The sequence below is a fragment of the Neopelma chrysocephalum genome, unplaced genomic scaffold (assembly GCF_003984885.1).
Source record: "Neopelma chrysocephalum unplaced genomic scaffold, ASM398488v2 Primary Assembly neopelma1_91, whole genome shotgun sequence".
NCBI lineage: Eukaryota > Metazoa > Chordata > Aves > Passeriformes > Pipridae > Neopelma > Neopelma chrysocephalum.
In genome coordinates, this window is record NW_020897753.1 from 6,224,212 (window position 1) to 6,240,871 (window position 16,660).

The following is a 16,660-nucleotide window of genomic DNA, read 5'->3' on the forward strand; positions in this document are numbered from 1 at the left end:
CCAAAAAATAGAAATAGCACAGAATGACCTCTTTGGTTCCATTGCATTGGGAGCCTCTTCCTCTGGGTGCAGACACAGGATGAGACAATGGAGAGGGAGGTGTCTTGATTTGCCTTTCAGGGTCCCCCATGTGCACTTGTAAATGCATATGTATATATGCACTGCTCCATCCTTTAATGCTGTTTGTGATTTTAACTCTGTAATTCTCCTCAGTTTGCTCTGGGCCCTCCCAAAACCTCGCAGCAGCAACACTCACATTTGAATTTGCTGTGGTTTTGTTTCCCTTGGGGTTTTTTTCAGCTGAGAAATCTGCACCTTTGAAGCAGATTATTTTGGTGAAACACTAAAATCACTGCTCACAGAGTGCACTGGACAGGAGGCCCGTGTGGGTTTTCTACAAGTAGGTGGCCAAAATTCTTAGTGAGCACAAAATGTGAGAACTGAAGACTGATTATAAATTGTGTCCTGGTAGATGTGCAGGGCAAACCATGACCAAAATTAATCAACCTCAAAAAATAACGATGGGAACGTATTTTAAAGCAGAAGCTGTACTTAGAGTTGCATTTTTCTTTATGTTCAAAAAGTGTTATTTTCCACAGTAAGAATTCTGTAATGGACCATTTCTGTAACCACCTGCAGAGAAGTTACATTTCTTTTTTTTTCAATAAAAATTTTCAAGAGCTTCAAACTCTTGAAGCAGAGGCGTAGTGGGGAGTATTCCACTGCCCACCATAGTGCTGGGGAGTATTCCAGTGCCCACCATAATTCTTGGTGCATTCCCGAGTATGTGAAGGTTCTCCTAGTGCAGTTTTCCCATTCCAGGGTAGTTCCCATCCCTCATGCCCACCCAGCAGCCTGGCAGTGATAGCTTTTAGCATAGCCTACATAGCTTAAGCTCGAGACATTCATTTCTGTCCTTAGTTTCAACATTTAACTTCCATCTGTTCTTCTCCCCTTTTTTTCTTTCATTTCCCTGTTTCCGTTTTTTCCTCATGCTATGACATAAAAGTGGGTGCACTGAAAAGACTGCCCTTTTTGAGGAACAGACCGAAGGAAAAAGACAAAATGAAGGCCTTCTACCGTCGCTCCATGTGTAAGACTTTATGACAGTTCAGCTTCTTCTCAATGGCTACACTGGCTTCCTTACTAATTTTTCACTAACCTCTCCCTGGACTGCGCTGTATTTTTCCTCCTCTTTGGCAATGTGCAAGTCCTGCTACGGTACAAGGAGCTGGAGCTTTTTCTTTTTACTTTTTTTCCCCCCTTTTTTTTTTATTTTTTTTTAAAAAAACCTTGGCACTGAATATTTTATATATGTGCACACACACACACATCCACCCCCACGCACGCACATCCATATAATCTATTCAGTGCATTGTGACTGCATATATTTGTATACATAGTTGTCTATATACACATGGCCCCATGTGTATATAAATTTACAGTGCACTGCGTTCACAGAAACGGTTCTAAACGACACGTTCTGCTAAGAAATCCCCGTGATTTTGATTTTTTTTGTTTGTTTGTTTAAAGGAAGTGTAGGCAATTGTGCAAGGCTCTCTGGTGGTCTGTCACTCTGCGAGTTACTCCTCAGTTGTCGTTGCCAGAACGTTGTATTGATTTCCTCTGTCTCCTTTTGTTTTCTGGTGAGGGGTGGACAGTTTTGCTGAGCTGGGGGCAGTGCAGGTGAATCTCCATCCGCTGTCGTATTTTGCTCTGTGACCCCCCCCGTGTGCCCGCGGTAAAAAACCTGCACCGCACCAGGATCCCGTGGCACCGCTGGCACTCCCGCCCGAGCACCTTTTCTCCCCGTCCATCCCACCTTCTCATGGCACCCGCGGCGTGCCCAGGCTCTCACGCGCACCTGGCACGCCCTTGGCATGGCGAGGACCCCGTAGCTGCCCCCTCCCTGTCCCCCAGCTGATTGCATGACATTGTCTGTCCGTGCCAGCCCCGAGCCGCTCTCGCGCTTACGGACCTGCCCAGCTTTGCGATGCGCAGTGCGAGCGAGCGGGGACGGGGCCCACGCTGATCATCTGCTTTCCATTTGCATCCCAGCCATGAATGACCTGGTGCAGTCCATGGTCCTGGCAGGAGGACAATGGACAGGTAGTTCTGAGCATCTGGAGGGTCCCGATGATATGTCCACGGGTAAAAGGAGGAAGGAATTGGGAGCTATGGCCTTCTCCACCACAGCCATCAACTTTGCCACTGTCAACTCCTCCACAGGCTTCAGATCCAAGCAGTTGCTAAATAATAAAGGTATAGGTAGAAGCTTTTTGCACCGTGATGTAACTGTGTAATATTGATTTTTTTTCTTATGCTTTAAGTTTCTCGACAAAAAGCAATCTTAATAATTGAGCTGCAGCGCTAAAAGATAATGAATAGGTTTAATAACTGCAGTTATAAAATGTTCCAGGGTTTTTCCTGCAGAATATTTCCTAAGGAAAAAAATGGATTGCTTTGAAAAGTATTTTAATGTGTTATACCAATGACAAGTATTTCAATAATCTTTTCCTTTTGTTTTGTTTTACATCTTCTTTTATGTCTCTGTGTGTAGATACTACATCCTATGAAGATGTAAGTCCCCAAGGTATTAGTGATGATTCTAGTACAGGATCAAGAGTTCATGGTAAGATGTGAACTTTAACTATATGAATTAAGGATATATGATGTGAATGTTAACACAGTTTGCAAAAATACAGTGAATGACATGGTTGCAATGAGCATGTTCTCTCTGATTTCCATATCTCTCCAATGTATTGTATCATTTCTTCAGACTCTCCTTTTCTTCCTTATCTCCTACATCAGACAGATGTTCTGTGTCTCTGGTAGAAAGTACCTGTGAAGTGCATCTGAACAGGATCAAAGCATTTTCCCCTTCAGTGGGAAAGTGTTGTAACTTCCGTTTAGAGTTAATAGTAAATAAAAGAAGTTATCATTTCAATCCTAAAAACCCCAAATCCCAATCTGGCCCGAGTTTTCAAAGTTTGTTGTTCAGTGAAGCCTAAATTGGCCATGTGCTGTAGTTTCTAGAAGCATTCCATGTTCCTTCAAGCAAAGCTTTGAAGCGAAAGCTGTAGTAGGTTACTTAGAAGTGAAGTTCTAACTCCTGTATAAACATTTACAATTAACATGAGCAGCAGGCATTTTTGAGGCTACTAACAGAGCATTTCCCTTGTATTGGCTCAGGAGTGCAGGACTTTGTCTGTGCAGATGCTCTTGCTCCTGCTGCTCGTGGCCTTCCAGCCCTGTGCCAGGTTCCCTGTCAGATCTGTTGTAAGTGCCCTGACCACGAGCAGCCCCTGCATGTCCCTCCTTCCACCTGTACCCGCCTCCCCCTGACAGTCACCCTCACTTCTAAACACACTCTCTTTCTCTCTCTCTCTCTGTTTACTCTCCCCTCTACTGTGCTATTCCTCCAGTGCCCTTTTCCAAAGTGTCCTCTTGGACCGCCTGGAAATTGCTGCGCTTTCTGATGTGTAAGAACCCCTCTGTTGCCCGTGGGCATGCTGGGCCTGGGGCACTGCATGCCCTGCCTGAGCATTCTGGGAGCAGAATGTCAAGGGACCGTGGCCTCTGCTGCAATCTTTGTTCACCACCGTGTCTCCTAATTTTCCATTCAGCTTCCAGACCAGCCAGCCTTGATAGTGGCAGGACATCCACTAGCAATAGCAATAACAATGCTTCACTCCATGAAGTCAAAGGTATGCTGGAGGGGAATTCACATCCGTGCTTCATTACTTCCATTCTTTTCTCTGTAAGATCATCTGTATAGATTAAAAAAAAAAAACAAACAAAACCCACAACCAGAAAATTCCCCCTGCAAACCCACAGCAGGTGCTTCCTTAAGTATTTCAGAGCTTTCGTTCCCCAGATTGGGAACAAAGGTGTTACTAGAACTGATGATTTTAATAAATATTAAAAGGGTGGTGTTACTTTCTGAGTATTTTAAATCAAACCTTACCCAGGTAGCAATGGTACAAAATAAGAATTCCCCCCAAATTACTTTAAAAGTGATTTTTAAGAAGAGAAGTTGCTCCTTTTTTTTGTTTTGTTCTCCAAGCATCCTCCTGCACTGCTGCTGTGGGCTGTGTACTGTACAACTGGCCAAGGTGGCTTCTGTGATACCTCCTAGAAACCTTTCTGGTTTGGATTTAACGGGTTAACAACAGCCCTGGATTTACCAGGGTTCTCTAAATTACATATATGGTGATCCATTTTTGTATCTAGTGGCCATTCTAGGTGTTGTACAGACTAGAGCACTGCCAGCTCCAGACTTCATTTAATATTCATGGCTTCATTTATGGAATGGTGTCTGTTTGTTTGGAAATTTAGGAATGAATGCCAGCTGAGTATTTCTAATAGTTTACATGACATGTCTTTGATTACTCCCTTCTGTAAAAGATTCCTTGAGATCCTCCTTGCCCCAGTTTAGAAATCCCTGCTGTAAGAAATTCATCTTTGTTCAAACTTCATGTTACTCTTAAGAAATGAAATTAAGTCAGAAATACTTGATTATCCCTAAGTATTTTTTTTTAGCAATTCACCATTTCTGACAAATAAAATTAATTGGGCTTGTGGCATTTATTTTGCATTTAACACCATGTGCTTCCTTCAGGTCCCAGTTGTAACCAACTAGGAGTAACAGCAGAAAGTGCTGGAGAAGCAGCATTCCTAAGTAGATCTTGTTGGAGAAAATACTTCCTTCCCATTAAACCTTTTGTATTTCATTTAACATTCTATTACCATGTGATGCTGAACAAGAGCAGAGGTGTATCCTTAGCCTCTTGGAATGTAATGTTATGTAGGTGGAGGCCCAGATTATAACGAAAAGCAGTTTTTATTCAAAAAAAAAAAAAATCACGTTTAAAGTGCTGCAAAAGGTAAGTCAGGGGAGTGAAAAAGGACAATTTAAAGAGCATTAATGTTCAATCTGAGTCAGGTTGTACACGTTTATAGCCGTGCTGTGTGTTTCTGATGGCAATCCCTGCTCCCCTTGCCCCCAGCAGGTGCAGTGAACAGCCAGAGCAGGCCCCAGAGCCACAGCAGCGGCGAGTTCAGCCTCCTGCACGAGCACGAGGCCTGGTCCAGCAGCAGCAGCAGCCCCACCCAGTACCTGAAGGGTCCCACCCGCTCCAGCCCCGTGCCCCAGCTGAGAACTCCCGAGGCGCTGGAGAGCCGCGGGAAACACCCCAAAACGGGCTCTCCCGGCAGCGAGGTGGTCACCCTGCAGCAGTTCCTGGAGGAGAGCAACAAGAGTAACTCCAGTGAGGTCAGTCTCAGGGGTGTTCTGGCTCCATAGTGTCGCTCAGACGGGCTCAGTTAGTGCCAGGCGCAGGGAGGAGAATTACTGTAGGGCTTTGTGGAGCTGTTGGTCTCTCCTGTGTATCCTGATACACTGCACCTGCTGCACCTCACACCACATCGTTTGGAATTCCAGAGGCCCCTAGGTTGGTGAGGAAATCCTGCCCCTGGTGCCTGGGACACTCACAGTGCAAGGGGGGGAAGGCCAGCAGGAGCTGTTGTCAGCTCTGTCCTGCATCAACAGCAAGGGAGATGTTTGGCTTCATTCCCTGAGGAGACTCTTGTCTGCTTCAGTTCTGTCTCTGTAACATTAATGGCAAACAAAAAGCGACCTTGGAGCTTATTGAAATCTGAGAGGAATCAGACCAAGGGAATGTTTCTGTAAAGCAGTGACGGTTTGTTAGACACCCCAAATCATCTTTTCTCTGCTGGTATTCCATTTTCTTCTTCCCTAGTTCTTGAGTAGATCTGCCCAAAACCCAGAAAGGCTGTAGGATAAAGCCAGGCAGTCACTGTGACCAGGACCACTCAGGAGGAAGGGTCAGGCTCTGTCTTATTTAAATGACACAAGTGAAATGGAAAAATACACATTCCCAGCTGGTCTGATTGGGGTTGTCTGGGACAGAGACTTGGGTCTGGAGGAGATTCTACATTGTTTTGTTGGATACTTGCAGTGATCTCTCACCTGTGGTCTCCCTGACGTGGATTTTTAGGTTCTCAGTGTGTATGTATTATACATGTTTAATACTGCTTTTAGAGCTGACAAATCAGAAAAAATCTAATAATCCTTGTAGGGTTGTTCTGCATTTATGTCCCCAAAGATCGCTTAGGAAAAGGTAAAGATTAACAATTATAAAATTGTATAAAATGATAAATGTGCGTCTCCTGGTTTGGACAGATGAAATCCGCAAGTGAGGAGAACCTTCTAGATGAAGTGATGAGGAGCCTGTCTGAGTCTGCGGAGCTGGCAGGGAGGGAGAGGCTCCGGAAGCAGCCGGGCGCCGGCTGCGGGATCGTGAGATCCTTGAGTGTCAAAACCACCGTGGATTTCTCCGACGGCCGATCCCTGAAGCCGGAGCAGCTGGTGAGGCCCAGCCTCCGCAAGACTGACGATCTCTACTTCAGCAGCTCCCCCATCAAATTCCCGCCCGGAGCCCAGGGCAAGGCCCGGGCGGCGAAGGACAAGCTCCAAGCGACTGTGTCCCAGCGCCAGTCCCGGGACTGCAACCCCTACGCCACCTTACCTCGTGCCAGCAGCGTCATCTCCACGGCGGAAGGGACCACCCGGAGGACGAGCATCCATGACTTTTTGTCCAAGGACAGTCGGCCGCCCGTGTCGGTGGATCCGGCGGCGCCCAGCTCCAGTGAGTACTCAGCACACGGGTTCTCCTCCCCCTGTGCCCACTGGGTGCCCTACAGAGCAGGGGGTGTCCCGCAGGGCGAGGCCACGCCGCGTAATTTGGGCTGTAACTCCGAGGTGCCCAGGCCTTCCAGGCCGGAAAGGCCAAATTGTGGGGAGAGGACTTTGCCGAGCGCGAGCGCGTTCTGGGATAAAGTCAGTGGATGTGGGCACGGCAGCGCAGGATCCTTTGCTGTGCCCCAGCCATTCTTATCCCTGAACACGGAGTTAGTCAGTAATATCAGTGGAGTGCCCCAGAGACCCACCTCCCGAGCAGCCGAGCAGGCAAATCCGTCAGCGTTTAGGTCAGTGCCCTGGATCCAGGAACAGCCCCGTGCTGCTCAGAGCCCTGCCCAGGGCGAGCCACGGGCAGCCCAGCCCAGGGAGCCCATCCCTGCCTCCGGTGCCAGCACTGGCGAGGCCGAGTGCCCGCTGCTGGTGTCGGAGGATAACCAGACCCTGTGGTACGAGTATGGCTGTGTATGAAGAGGAGGTTGTGTTGTTACACATGTTCGAGTCTAACATGCCATAGGGCTGTTCTCCGTGCCCGCTGGATCACAGAGCAAACTCCCCTCCAACCAACAGCCCCTCTCTGGTCGGTCCGGGGGTGGTTGTGTCCCGCCATGGACTGTGGCATGTTGGAATGTGGAACTGTAACCCCACCAAAGCCTGCATGAAACCTTAATTGCACTGTGTACATCCTGCATGCCTCCATAATGCCGTGTTGTTGTTTGTTGTGCATCACAAACGTTGGGTGTTCTCCTCTTGGTTCCTGCTGCATGTCAAACCACACGCATGCTGCGTCCCGGGAACGGCATTCCCGGGAAAGGACGGTGCTGCCAGTTGTGCTCCAGCTCTCAGGGGTGTCGGGAACACGTGGATCATCTGCCTGGAGTAAAAATGCTTTTTTTCCCCCTTTGAGAAGTGAAAAGAAGCATTTAGAGATATCTCAGTGTCTTCTTGCCCTTCCCATTTATGCCACGTCCTGGCATAAATGCACGAGGAACAAATCACAGCCCGATCATTCAGTGCCTCCAGTTTGCACAATTAATACCAATTACTGAGCAACAAACACACAGAGCATTCATAATCCTGGACAGAAATGATAATTCTTTTGAAGAGGTGATAAATAGTCATATGATACCCAGCACTCATTGTGAAAAAATGGCCTTTTCCCCCTTTTCCCTTTGGTCTGCTCTGCCTTTCCATGTCTGGGGTACAGCTGTGGGGAAGGGTTTGGTTTTATCAGGAGTCAAATAACAGACTCCTTGTGATGTGTAGGAATAAAATCCTGTCTTGAGTATGGTGGAAATCCATTTTTAATTCTCAACAGAAGTGACACTGATACAGCAGAAAACAAGATGATGTAACAGAATAACAGAAAAAATGTTAAATTAACACAGTTAAATAAGGAATAACCAAGTTGCTTGCAAGGTTATGGGAGGATAGGAATGCTTCAGGGAATAACTCCTTAAATCCCAGATGAGCAGCTGAAGAGAAATGTTGAAGTTATTAATGTGCCACTGCCTCTGCAAGTGCTTGAAACTCCTCAGTGGCAAATATAAACAGTTTAAAGTTGTACCAGACTTAAGCAGTAACTACATGAGGCTTTAGGCACGAGCCCTTCTCTGCAAGAGGACGTAGTCAGGCCAGCTGTGGGAGCCAAAATTACACCCCTTACAAAAAACCTGAATGGCAGTTAAATATTGAGAATAACCAGCGTCACATTCGGGTTTTTACACTGCCTTGATCCTCCAGCAGCTTTGTGGCACTCAGAACTGCTCTGTGGGCTGAGCTTTAATTCCTTGGTGCTTGGCTGGGAGGGGCAGGGAATCCACAGTTCCCAGGGAAGAGCAGCAGATATTCCATGTGGGAGGCTGTGAGGGCTCTGCTTTGTACAGGAGAGGGAGCCCTGCGTTTCCAGGTGGGGAAAAGGAGTGAGGGCAGGATATTGCCTGTTCCAAAGGCCTTCTGTGGGATCAGTGTCCTGGGCTTGGCTCCTGTGGTTTCCTTCACTCCCATTAATGTGTAGATGTGTTGGAATTGTGCTGGAGATGAGGAGCGCTGGTATCCCAATGTGTGCCCCACACTTTTGATAAGTTATTTAAGGAATTGCAATCTCAGCTCTGAGAGCACTTCATATAAACTCACACTGTGCTGCCAGGAGCTGTTGTTTTCTTACCTGGGCCTTGCAGAGCCTCTGCTTGTTCTGGGCAGAACAAGGTCTGTAGGAGTGTCCTGGAGCACCAGGAGCTGGACACCAGCCTTGTCCAGCTCAAGCCACTGCTTTGCATTGCTTTATAAATGTGTTGATCAGCAGCAGTGGAAGTGTTCTGTGAGAGTGTTCAATGCTCAGAATAATGACTTACAACATTTGTGCATTGGATATGAAAGCCAATGTTTTCATGGGCAGAAGGTTCATTTTTTTTCCTCTGCTTTTTGGTCTTTACACTCAAGCAGGAAGTTTGTGGCTGTCTCTCTTGGTTTATGCTTAAACAGTGGAAGGATCTGTGGAATTCCTGCCGTTCCCAATCCCTGCTGCTCCTGCGCTGTGCCCGTGGCTGGCTGTGACCCACGTGGATCCCTGGCCCGTTCCTTGCTCCCTGCTGCCTGGAGATCTGCTCCAGGAGTCAGGAGTGCACGGCACTGATTAAACACGTGGCTGCTGGCCAGGAAGGTTGTGTTGTGCAGGCTCAGCAGTTTGCTCCCAGTGCAGCTTTGCCTGATGCTCTGCTGGGAGTGCCTGGGGAACTCAGAGCCTGCATTTTGCATGTCCAAGCTGTCGCATGCCAAGAGCATTTCCCAGCTTGCAGAATGGAACGGGAATGTTTCTGTCAAAACACAGCGAGGGGAGTTCTCTGCTAGGGTCAGTCAGCTGGGCTTGCATCTCATCATTGTTTCTGCTTTCCATACATGCAGAGATGTAGGGCTGGTGTGGCTAAAAGTGACCCATATCTGACTGTGCTTTGCAAGTAATGCCTGTTCCAAATGCTGAGGTGAATGGCAGTGAGTGCAGCTGAGGAGGCACTTGCAGTGAGTTTCTTCTGTCCCTCTCCTCTGTCCTTTCCTCTGAAAAACAACAAAGAAGTGTTTATATATCCTTTTGCTCTCCTAATGAGTAGAATGTATTTAATGCATGAGGGGTTTTTTTCTGTGTCCTGATGAACACAATGAATAACCTGAAATGCTTTTCTCTGCAGATGTGGAAGCTATCCCAGAAAGCAGAAATTCAAAAAGCAGGTCTAGGGAGCAACAAAGCTCCTAATTCTATTCCCCACTACATGAGCTGTGGGCCAAGTGGTGAGTTTCCTGCCCAGACTGTAAATGAGATGAATTTCATTTACAACAAACTAACAGCATTACATCTCAGACCCAGAGCACATTGCATTAACCAGATGTAAATACTGCTTTGCTTAACTGGCTTCTCTCGCGCTCACCGGTTAGGCCAGGACTGACTAGTTAGGCCAGGACTAGCGGCCCTCAGGAGGGAACCTCGTCCCCTTCAGCCTTTTGCCTGTTAAAAAAATGCCATTTCTTTTGATTTTTTTTTTTGCCACATCTCACAAAGAAGGTCCAAAGAAATCCCATTAAGAACCAGTCAGTTCTTAGAAAGGGAGCAGATAAATCCTGCAGGGAGCAGTTGGACAAAGCCCCCCCAGGTGTGGAGTGGCCCCCGGGCCGTGCCTTTGTGTGCTGCTCTGTCCTGAGCCCCTGTCCTGCATGCTCTAGTGCTGTTAGTTCTGTTCTAGTGCTGACCTCTGTGTTGTGCCTCTGCTCCTGCAGCTTTTTCTCACGTTCTTTTCTCTTTCTGCCTTTCGACTGCACACAGAGAGAAAAGTGTCCTTCAGTATCTCAGTGTGAAGCCTTTATATCTGAAGTAACAAGACAGCGACTGTAGGAGTCATTAATAAAAAAAAAAAAAAATTGAGGGAATTTTGTACATCCTTCGTGACTAGAGCAGGCAAGACATAAAAAAACCTACCTACCTTCCTTCCTTCCTTGAATCAAGGAGCTCTACTGGAGTCTACTGCCGAAAATGTGTAGATGGGCTTAGGAATTATTGCACATTGCACTGTTAAGATCTACTGAATAAAGGACAGTTCTCATCTCCCTAAGGACCGAGGATTTTAAGGTCTCAAGAATTACTCCAGGGAAAAAAAAACAAAACAAAACAAACTTCTTTCATCTTCTGTTTTTGAAATTAGCCACTGATTTGCTTAAGCTTCTGCTAATAATTAGCCAAAAACCCCCCATAACTGGCAGTTTCTCTTTACGTCTGTAAATCTAAAGGAAATGCTGTAGTATTTTGTTGAAATGGACTGTATATACAGATACAAAAACCTCACAGCTACTGGCACTTCACTGCCTTATTTGGTTTGCATAATCTGCATGAAATTGCTCTTTAAAAGAAAAAAAAAGTTTATGCTGATTTTTTGTTGCATACTGCAAGAGAAAAAAAATTTGTTTACATCCATGGGAAAGTTGGGGGACTAACAGAAGTGGGAGTCATGGGATAATGGTGTTATAGAGAAACTGTTTGTCTTTTGTGTTTTTTCACCTTCCCCAGTTACTCTGCATATGTATGTTCAGATGTTTCTGACAGGAAATTGTCAGGTCTGAGTTTTCCATAACGTTTATTTTAATATGAGGCTGTTTTCCACAAATGCCATTTCCAGGTTACGACTGTCTTACGATGTTTCTGTATTGACTAATTCTTTTTTTTTTATTATTGTTTGTCTCTTGACATGAGCTGATTGTGGCTTAGGAGGTTTCTTGATGGCAAAAAAAAGAAATGTAAATAATATCATATGCATTTTACAATCAGTTCCCTTGAAGGTTCTCTTTTACTAGATCCGTTTTGTTCGTTCTTGATTTCTATTAAAGTCAACAGATGTTCTTGGTACCTTCGGTGGTCGCATATATTTGTGTCTGGGAAGATTTGCAGCGAGCTCAGAGGAAATGGAGAGGAGCTGGGATGCAAAAGGAGTTGTTACACGTTATTAAAACCAATATAAGCACATTCCTATTCCTGTTGTGGAAGGTTCCATTCCCTGTGTCACCTCCCAGGTGCAGAAGGTCCCCTCCATCCCCTCAGTGACGGTGAGCCTGACTCTGCTGAATGCAGTTCAGCAGATCCAAAAGCGTGAAATCCTGTCAGAAAGGGGAAAAAAGAGACAAGTTCAATAAGCTTTAGAAGGGGACACTTTTTTTGCTTTTTTTTCTTTAAAGGGACTTCCTTCTGAAATATTTTTTATGCTGAAATGGGCTAAAAGATCTACGCTAAAGGCGTGGTGGGTATGAAAGAGAATTCAAAGACCATAAACATTAGGAAAATATCTCTTTAATTCTGAAGGACAGCATGTTCAAGCTCCTTTCAGGGCCTGTGACTGGGTTTTCCTTACTGAGGGCAGAGGACTGATGCAGTTCAAACCCCCAAACCATTTAACAGCGTTCCTGTTTTTAGGAGTGTTGTTTCCATCACACAGGAATCCCCTCACGTCTCATTGATCAGCTCACGCTCTTCTCTGGAGGCATCCAGTTGTCCAAGGTTACCCTTCCCAGCTCCCACACTTTGCTTTTTGCACGGTGTTGCACCTTCTCAAAGCATCTGTGGGGTCACAAACTGTACAGCTGCTGTTTAACTCATCCCTTGGACCAGAAATGACCCCCATCCAAAACCCTCCGAGGAGGAGATTTGGGGGGCAGGATTCTCCCTGGTGGGTCAGCTCTGGGTGCCCAAGTCCTGCCAGGGCCCCTCTGTGCCATCCTGAGCAGGTTTGCACCCACTTTGTCTCCATCAGCACAAAGGCCACATCAGCACAAAGTGAGATTTTGGGTTGTATTTGCCAAATTAGCCACGAGCAGCAGCAGAGACACGGGAGCACGTCAGGGATTTAATCTTGCTTCTCCCAGCACTTTGTCTTGCAGGGAAGTTTCGGGACAGCCCAGCAGTCAGGAGGGTCTGGGAGCTGCTGATTCCTGCTTGCTTTTTCCTTCCTTCCTCTTCCCAGTCGGTGCCCTTAAAACAAAGTAAAAAAAAGCAGATTTGGGAGCCACTTCTCAGTTCCTGAAACACGGAGGAGTCTCAGGGAAGCAGCAGTTGGAGGCCCAGCTTTGTCCCCCCTGGAGCTGCCGAACCCCTCAGTGCCAGGTCCAGGTTAGGAAGGAGGTTGTCATGCTATACCACGTGTATGTTTTATTTACTTTTCTGATAGTCTGTGAGGATTTAGTAACATTCCCAACAGGTACTATTATTTCTAAACGTTTTCCAGGACATGATGCAGCCTAAACAAAGGAGCTCATGTGTGATTTTATTTTTTATTTTTTTTTTTTTTTAGAGGTAGCTGATGATGTATATGTAAATAATGCTTTGATATTAATAAAACTGCCTTAAAGGAATGTACCTAGGTGTGAAACAGAACTTAAAAAGCTCTTATTTAAACTGTAATTTCCTTTACATATTGATTTTTTTTTTAATGTTCGCCATTGTATACATTTATTAATGATGTTATTAAAATGCCAAACCAAATAATTTTTATCCTTATTTCGTTGTGTGTATGTTCATACACACTTTTTTCTGGAAACTGATGTTGCTGGCAGGGTGTTGGTGTCGTGGTCAGTTGGTGATGTGTGCAGTGAGTATTTTCTTCTGGAAGGAAAAAAAAACCGATAAAACTGTAGCAGAATTTTTCTGGACCGTGTGTGTAGTTTGTTCTGTGGGATTTGTGTAGACCTGGGTAGCTTTTAAGTGTACACTGTTTTGATACTTTTATTTTAAAAAACCCAAAGAAAACAACACTGATTTCGTAAGTAAAGACAAAAAGAAATCATTATAGATTTGACAAATGTATTATTTGAAGCTTTAGTTCTGCTTGGGGGTTATTTTTGCTGAGCCAATCTCAGGATTCCCCCCCGAGGATGGCAATAGTTACACTTCAGGCAGTGCAGGTTCCAGGATTGTGCACGTGCCTTGAAATCAATTCGTCACATTTAAAACATTCCAGAGTTAAAAACGTTGACAAGTCAAATCTAATCCTCATTTTTTAAGGGGTAAGGGATTTTTGGGGTAGAAGAAAGAAGAAACCTTTAGGGGGAGGGAGAGTGAGTGGCCGGCAGAGGGCAAGGTAAATGTTACTGGGTACTTTTCTAGTGACTCTTCCTACAGCTGCAGCATTTTTAGGTCCCTTCTTTCCCACTGGAGATGAGTCCCATGATAGCTGGGGTTGGTTTGTGGCTGACAAGGTGCAGGGAGGAATCTAAACTGCTGGATGCTGAAGTGTTCTGTTGCCAGGAGCTCTGAGAACAGGTGCCAGATCCTTCCAAAACGCAGGAAACCACGGTAAGGAGGCGGGTGAAGGAACTTGCCTTGCCCTAGAAGACGCTTTTTCTTACTCAGATAGTAGTAATTGTTCATTCTTCCAAGATCACAACTCCTTTGATGTGTTTTTAATCCCTGCTCCTGTGGGTTTGATTTCTGTTCACCTCAGCTGCCCTGTGACATTTTCATTAGGCTGCATCCAAAAGCCTTCACCCCCCACCACCTTCAGGTTCCATCCCTCACTTTCACTGCTCCCCTCTCTTGATGTCAAGTTTAAACCTTCAAGGCCAGTCCCACACCTGGGAAGTTCCAGTTTTATCTGTTTCATTAACAAAGATTATAAAATTATTTAAATAATGCCTTTTATACTTACCTAGTGCAAACATGATTTAATTTACACTAAGTTTATACTTAGTGCATACACATTGGAAATGTCTTTTTAAGAACATTGCTAAACTTCTAATAACTCAAAGACAGTATTTTTTCTCACTAGGTTATCCAATATAAGCTTACACAATTGAAAAAAAAATGAAAAAGGAGTAAGCCTTCCTTTTATTTGTAACAAGATTTTCGCCAGTTTTTCTCTACCAAATCTATGTCTAGTAGTAGAAAAGTGAACTTCCTCTTATTTAACATCTTCATCGAAGTGTAGGATGATGGGGTCATGGCCTGTTGATCTCACGAACTTCAGGAAGTCCTCGGGGCTTAATCCCATGGTTGCAGAATTTGTCATGGGGTGAAAATACACCTTTTCGTGGCCCCCTTCCAGCAGGGCAGCGTCCAGCACCAGCCTCACGTCCCCCTGGTCACAGAAGAGGGCGAGTGGGGTGGCACAGCCCTGGCCCACCTGGAGCTTTTCCAGCATGGAGTTCTCCTCAGCAAACCTGAGGTTCCCGCTGCCGAGGCCCAGTTTTTTAGCCAGGTCGTTTAAATTGACCTGCCTGTTGTGCAGGACAGTCACCAGCCAGAACCCTTTCTTCTTTTTGTCTTTGAGAAACAGGTTTTTACTGTGACCTCCTTTCAGGTGCTGGACGTGGGGCATCATTTCTTCCACGGTGAACACCTGGAAAACAGCACCCGTGTGGTGTGAGACTCTGTATCCCATTAGACTCCCAGCTGTGTCCTGGCAGGTACCCGCTGTTAAACACTTAGAAAATACCCGATGTTCCATCTGGCCTAAAAGCTGTACCCTTTTGTGAGGAAATTTGAACAGAACACGACTGAAATGCGACAGACTGCTGCTGGATAATTTCTGTGTTGTCACACAGCAATATCTCACTTTAAGGCAGCTCTGAGAGTGCTGTTTGCAGCCCCGTTGCACACACACGGCAGTGACGTGGCACGTGGAGCGAGGAAAAGCTTGGAAAGCAGCTTGGATACTGTTTGTAGGTGTCAGGGGAAGGAGGGCGGTGGGTTGTGTCTCCTCAAACTGCTGCGGAACTGGAGGGGAAAAGGGGAAGTCTGGAGGCAAGAGCAGTCAGTGCGATCCCAAAACAAACCCCCAAACGTTCCGCCAGGCCCCGCGTTTGAAGTTCCCCATTGATAACTACCCTGAACACCGCGCTCGGGGCCTCATCCCGTTCCCTGCCGGGTTCCCGGGATGCCGGCGGGCTGTGCCTGCCGTACCTGGGGGTGCTCGGCCGTGACGGTGGCGATGCCCAGATCCCGCAGCCGCCGCTCCAGCGCCTCCCGCAGCTCCGGCCCCGCCGCCATCGCCTCCCGCCGCCCCTTCCGCCGCGGGAGCCCGCCCAGGAGCGGCGGGGAACGGGCGGATGCCGTAAATCCGAGTTAATTCACCGAGGAACAACCCCCCCGGGGCTCAGCCTCCTGCCGCCCTCCCACCGCACAAAGGTCTCCATCGCACCCGCACCTCCCCTCCCGCGCAGCTCAAGGTATGTCGTGTCTCTTAAAACCACCTCCTGCTCCGACACACATCCGCCGTGAACTACATTTAATGTTGGTTTCGAGCCAGATCTTCCTCTCAGACTAAATTAACCTATTCATTTTTAATCTGCGTGTCCTTACTGTGATTTCAGGTTCTGGCGCGTTGCTTGTATATCGTGCTGAAAACGTTGCTGCTAAATAAGGAAGTTAAGAAAAATTCGAAGCTAAAAAAAAAAAAAGAATCAAAGTAAGGTAAACTTTGTGAGACACCTGATTTTTTAAAAATTTTTTTAAAGGCATCCAGTAATAATCAGGAATTGCGACTGAGGGACAAAGCCAAGCGTTAACGGCCACAGAGTTAAGCGGAAAATATTTCTGCAACCCAAACCAACGTCCCGGCCTATGACATCTATATTTGTTTTCAGTTTGCCCCTCAGAAAAACAGGCAATCTGTAATAAAGCTTTAAATGAGAACAGGATGACTCTGTGGTTAAGAGACATGTGGGTAAAATATGATCCCACTCTAATTCCCAGAGCCTTACAGCGGTGCACGGGAAGATTTCCAGGCGGCATCCAATGGAAGATCAACTCTGAAAGCAGATTTGCTGTAAACTCTGATGGCTGTTTCGCACGCTAAATTTTATCTTTCCAATAAACCGTTTTTCGGGTCAATCCCAGGCAGTCCCAGGATGTGTTGCCCTCGGTGTGGGACTGGCTGGCAGCTCCGTGCAGTCCCCGTGCAGGAATTGCTT

General features: G+C 46.3%; 2 protein-coding genes across 2 annotated transcripts in view; one reads left to right on the forward strand and one right to left on the reverse strand.

The window, feature by feature from the left end:
* Positions 1-13,402, forward strand: part of CCDC88A (coiled-coil domain containing 88A) — a 56,943-nt gene extending 43,541 nt beyond the window's left edge. Inside the window, exons 23-31 of the mRNA XM_027693324.1 lie at positions 1,010-1,093; positions 2,059-2,262; positions 2,561-2,632; positions 3,627-3,707; positions 5,010-5,275; positions 6,206-6,671; positions 7,723-7,743; positions 9,907-10,006; positions 10,536-13,402. Coding sequence (XP_027549125.1) covers positions 1,010-1,093; positions 2,059-2,262; positions 2,561-2,632; positions 3,627-3,707; positions 5,010-5,275; positions 6,206-6,671; positions 7,723-7,743; positions 9,907-9,971 — 1,259 coding nt within the window. The 3' untranslated portion in view covers positions 9,972-10,006; positions 10,536-13,402. The remainder of the gene's footprint in view (positions 1-1,009; positions 1,094-2,058; positions 2,263-2,560; positions 2,633-3,626; positions 3,708-5,009; positions 5,276-6,205; positions 6,672-7,722; positions 7,744-9,906; positions 10,007-10,535) is intronic.
* Positions 13,403-14,552: 1,150 nt separating this feature from the next.
* LOC113972424 (prolyl-tRNA synthetase associated domain-containing protein 1-like) lies at positions 14,553-15,745 on the reverse strand. Its single transcript, XM_027693468.1, has 2 exons — positions 15,651-15,745; positions 14,553-15,087 (listed from the first exon to the last, which is right to left on the reverse strand). The coding sequence occupies exons 1-2, from the start codon at positions 15,735-15,737 to the stop codon at positions 14,650-14,652; spliced, it is 525 nt and encodes a 174-aa protein (XP_027549269.1). The 5' UTR covers positions 15,738-15,745; the 3' UTR covers positions 14,553-14,649.
* Positions 15,746-16,660: the final 915 nt, after the last annotated feature.

Excerpts from the sequence above, each read along its gene's own strand:
- LOC113972424 (XM_027693468.1), bottom strand. The coding sequence starts at position 15,737 with ATGGCGGCGGGGCCGGAGCTGCGGGAGGCGCTGGAGCGGCGGCTGCGG. Across the intron at positions 15,088-15,650 it reads TCACGGCCGAGCACCCCCAG|GTGTTCACCGTGGAAGAAAT; the intron begins GTACGGCAGGCA and ends GCTGTTTTCCAG.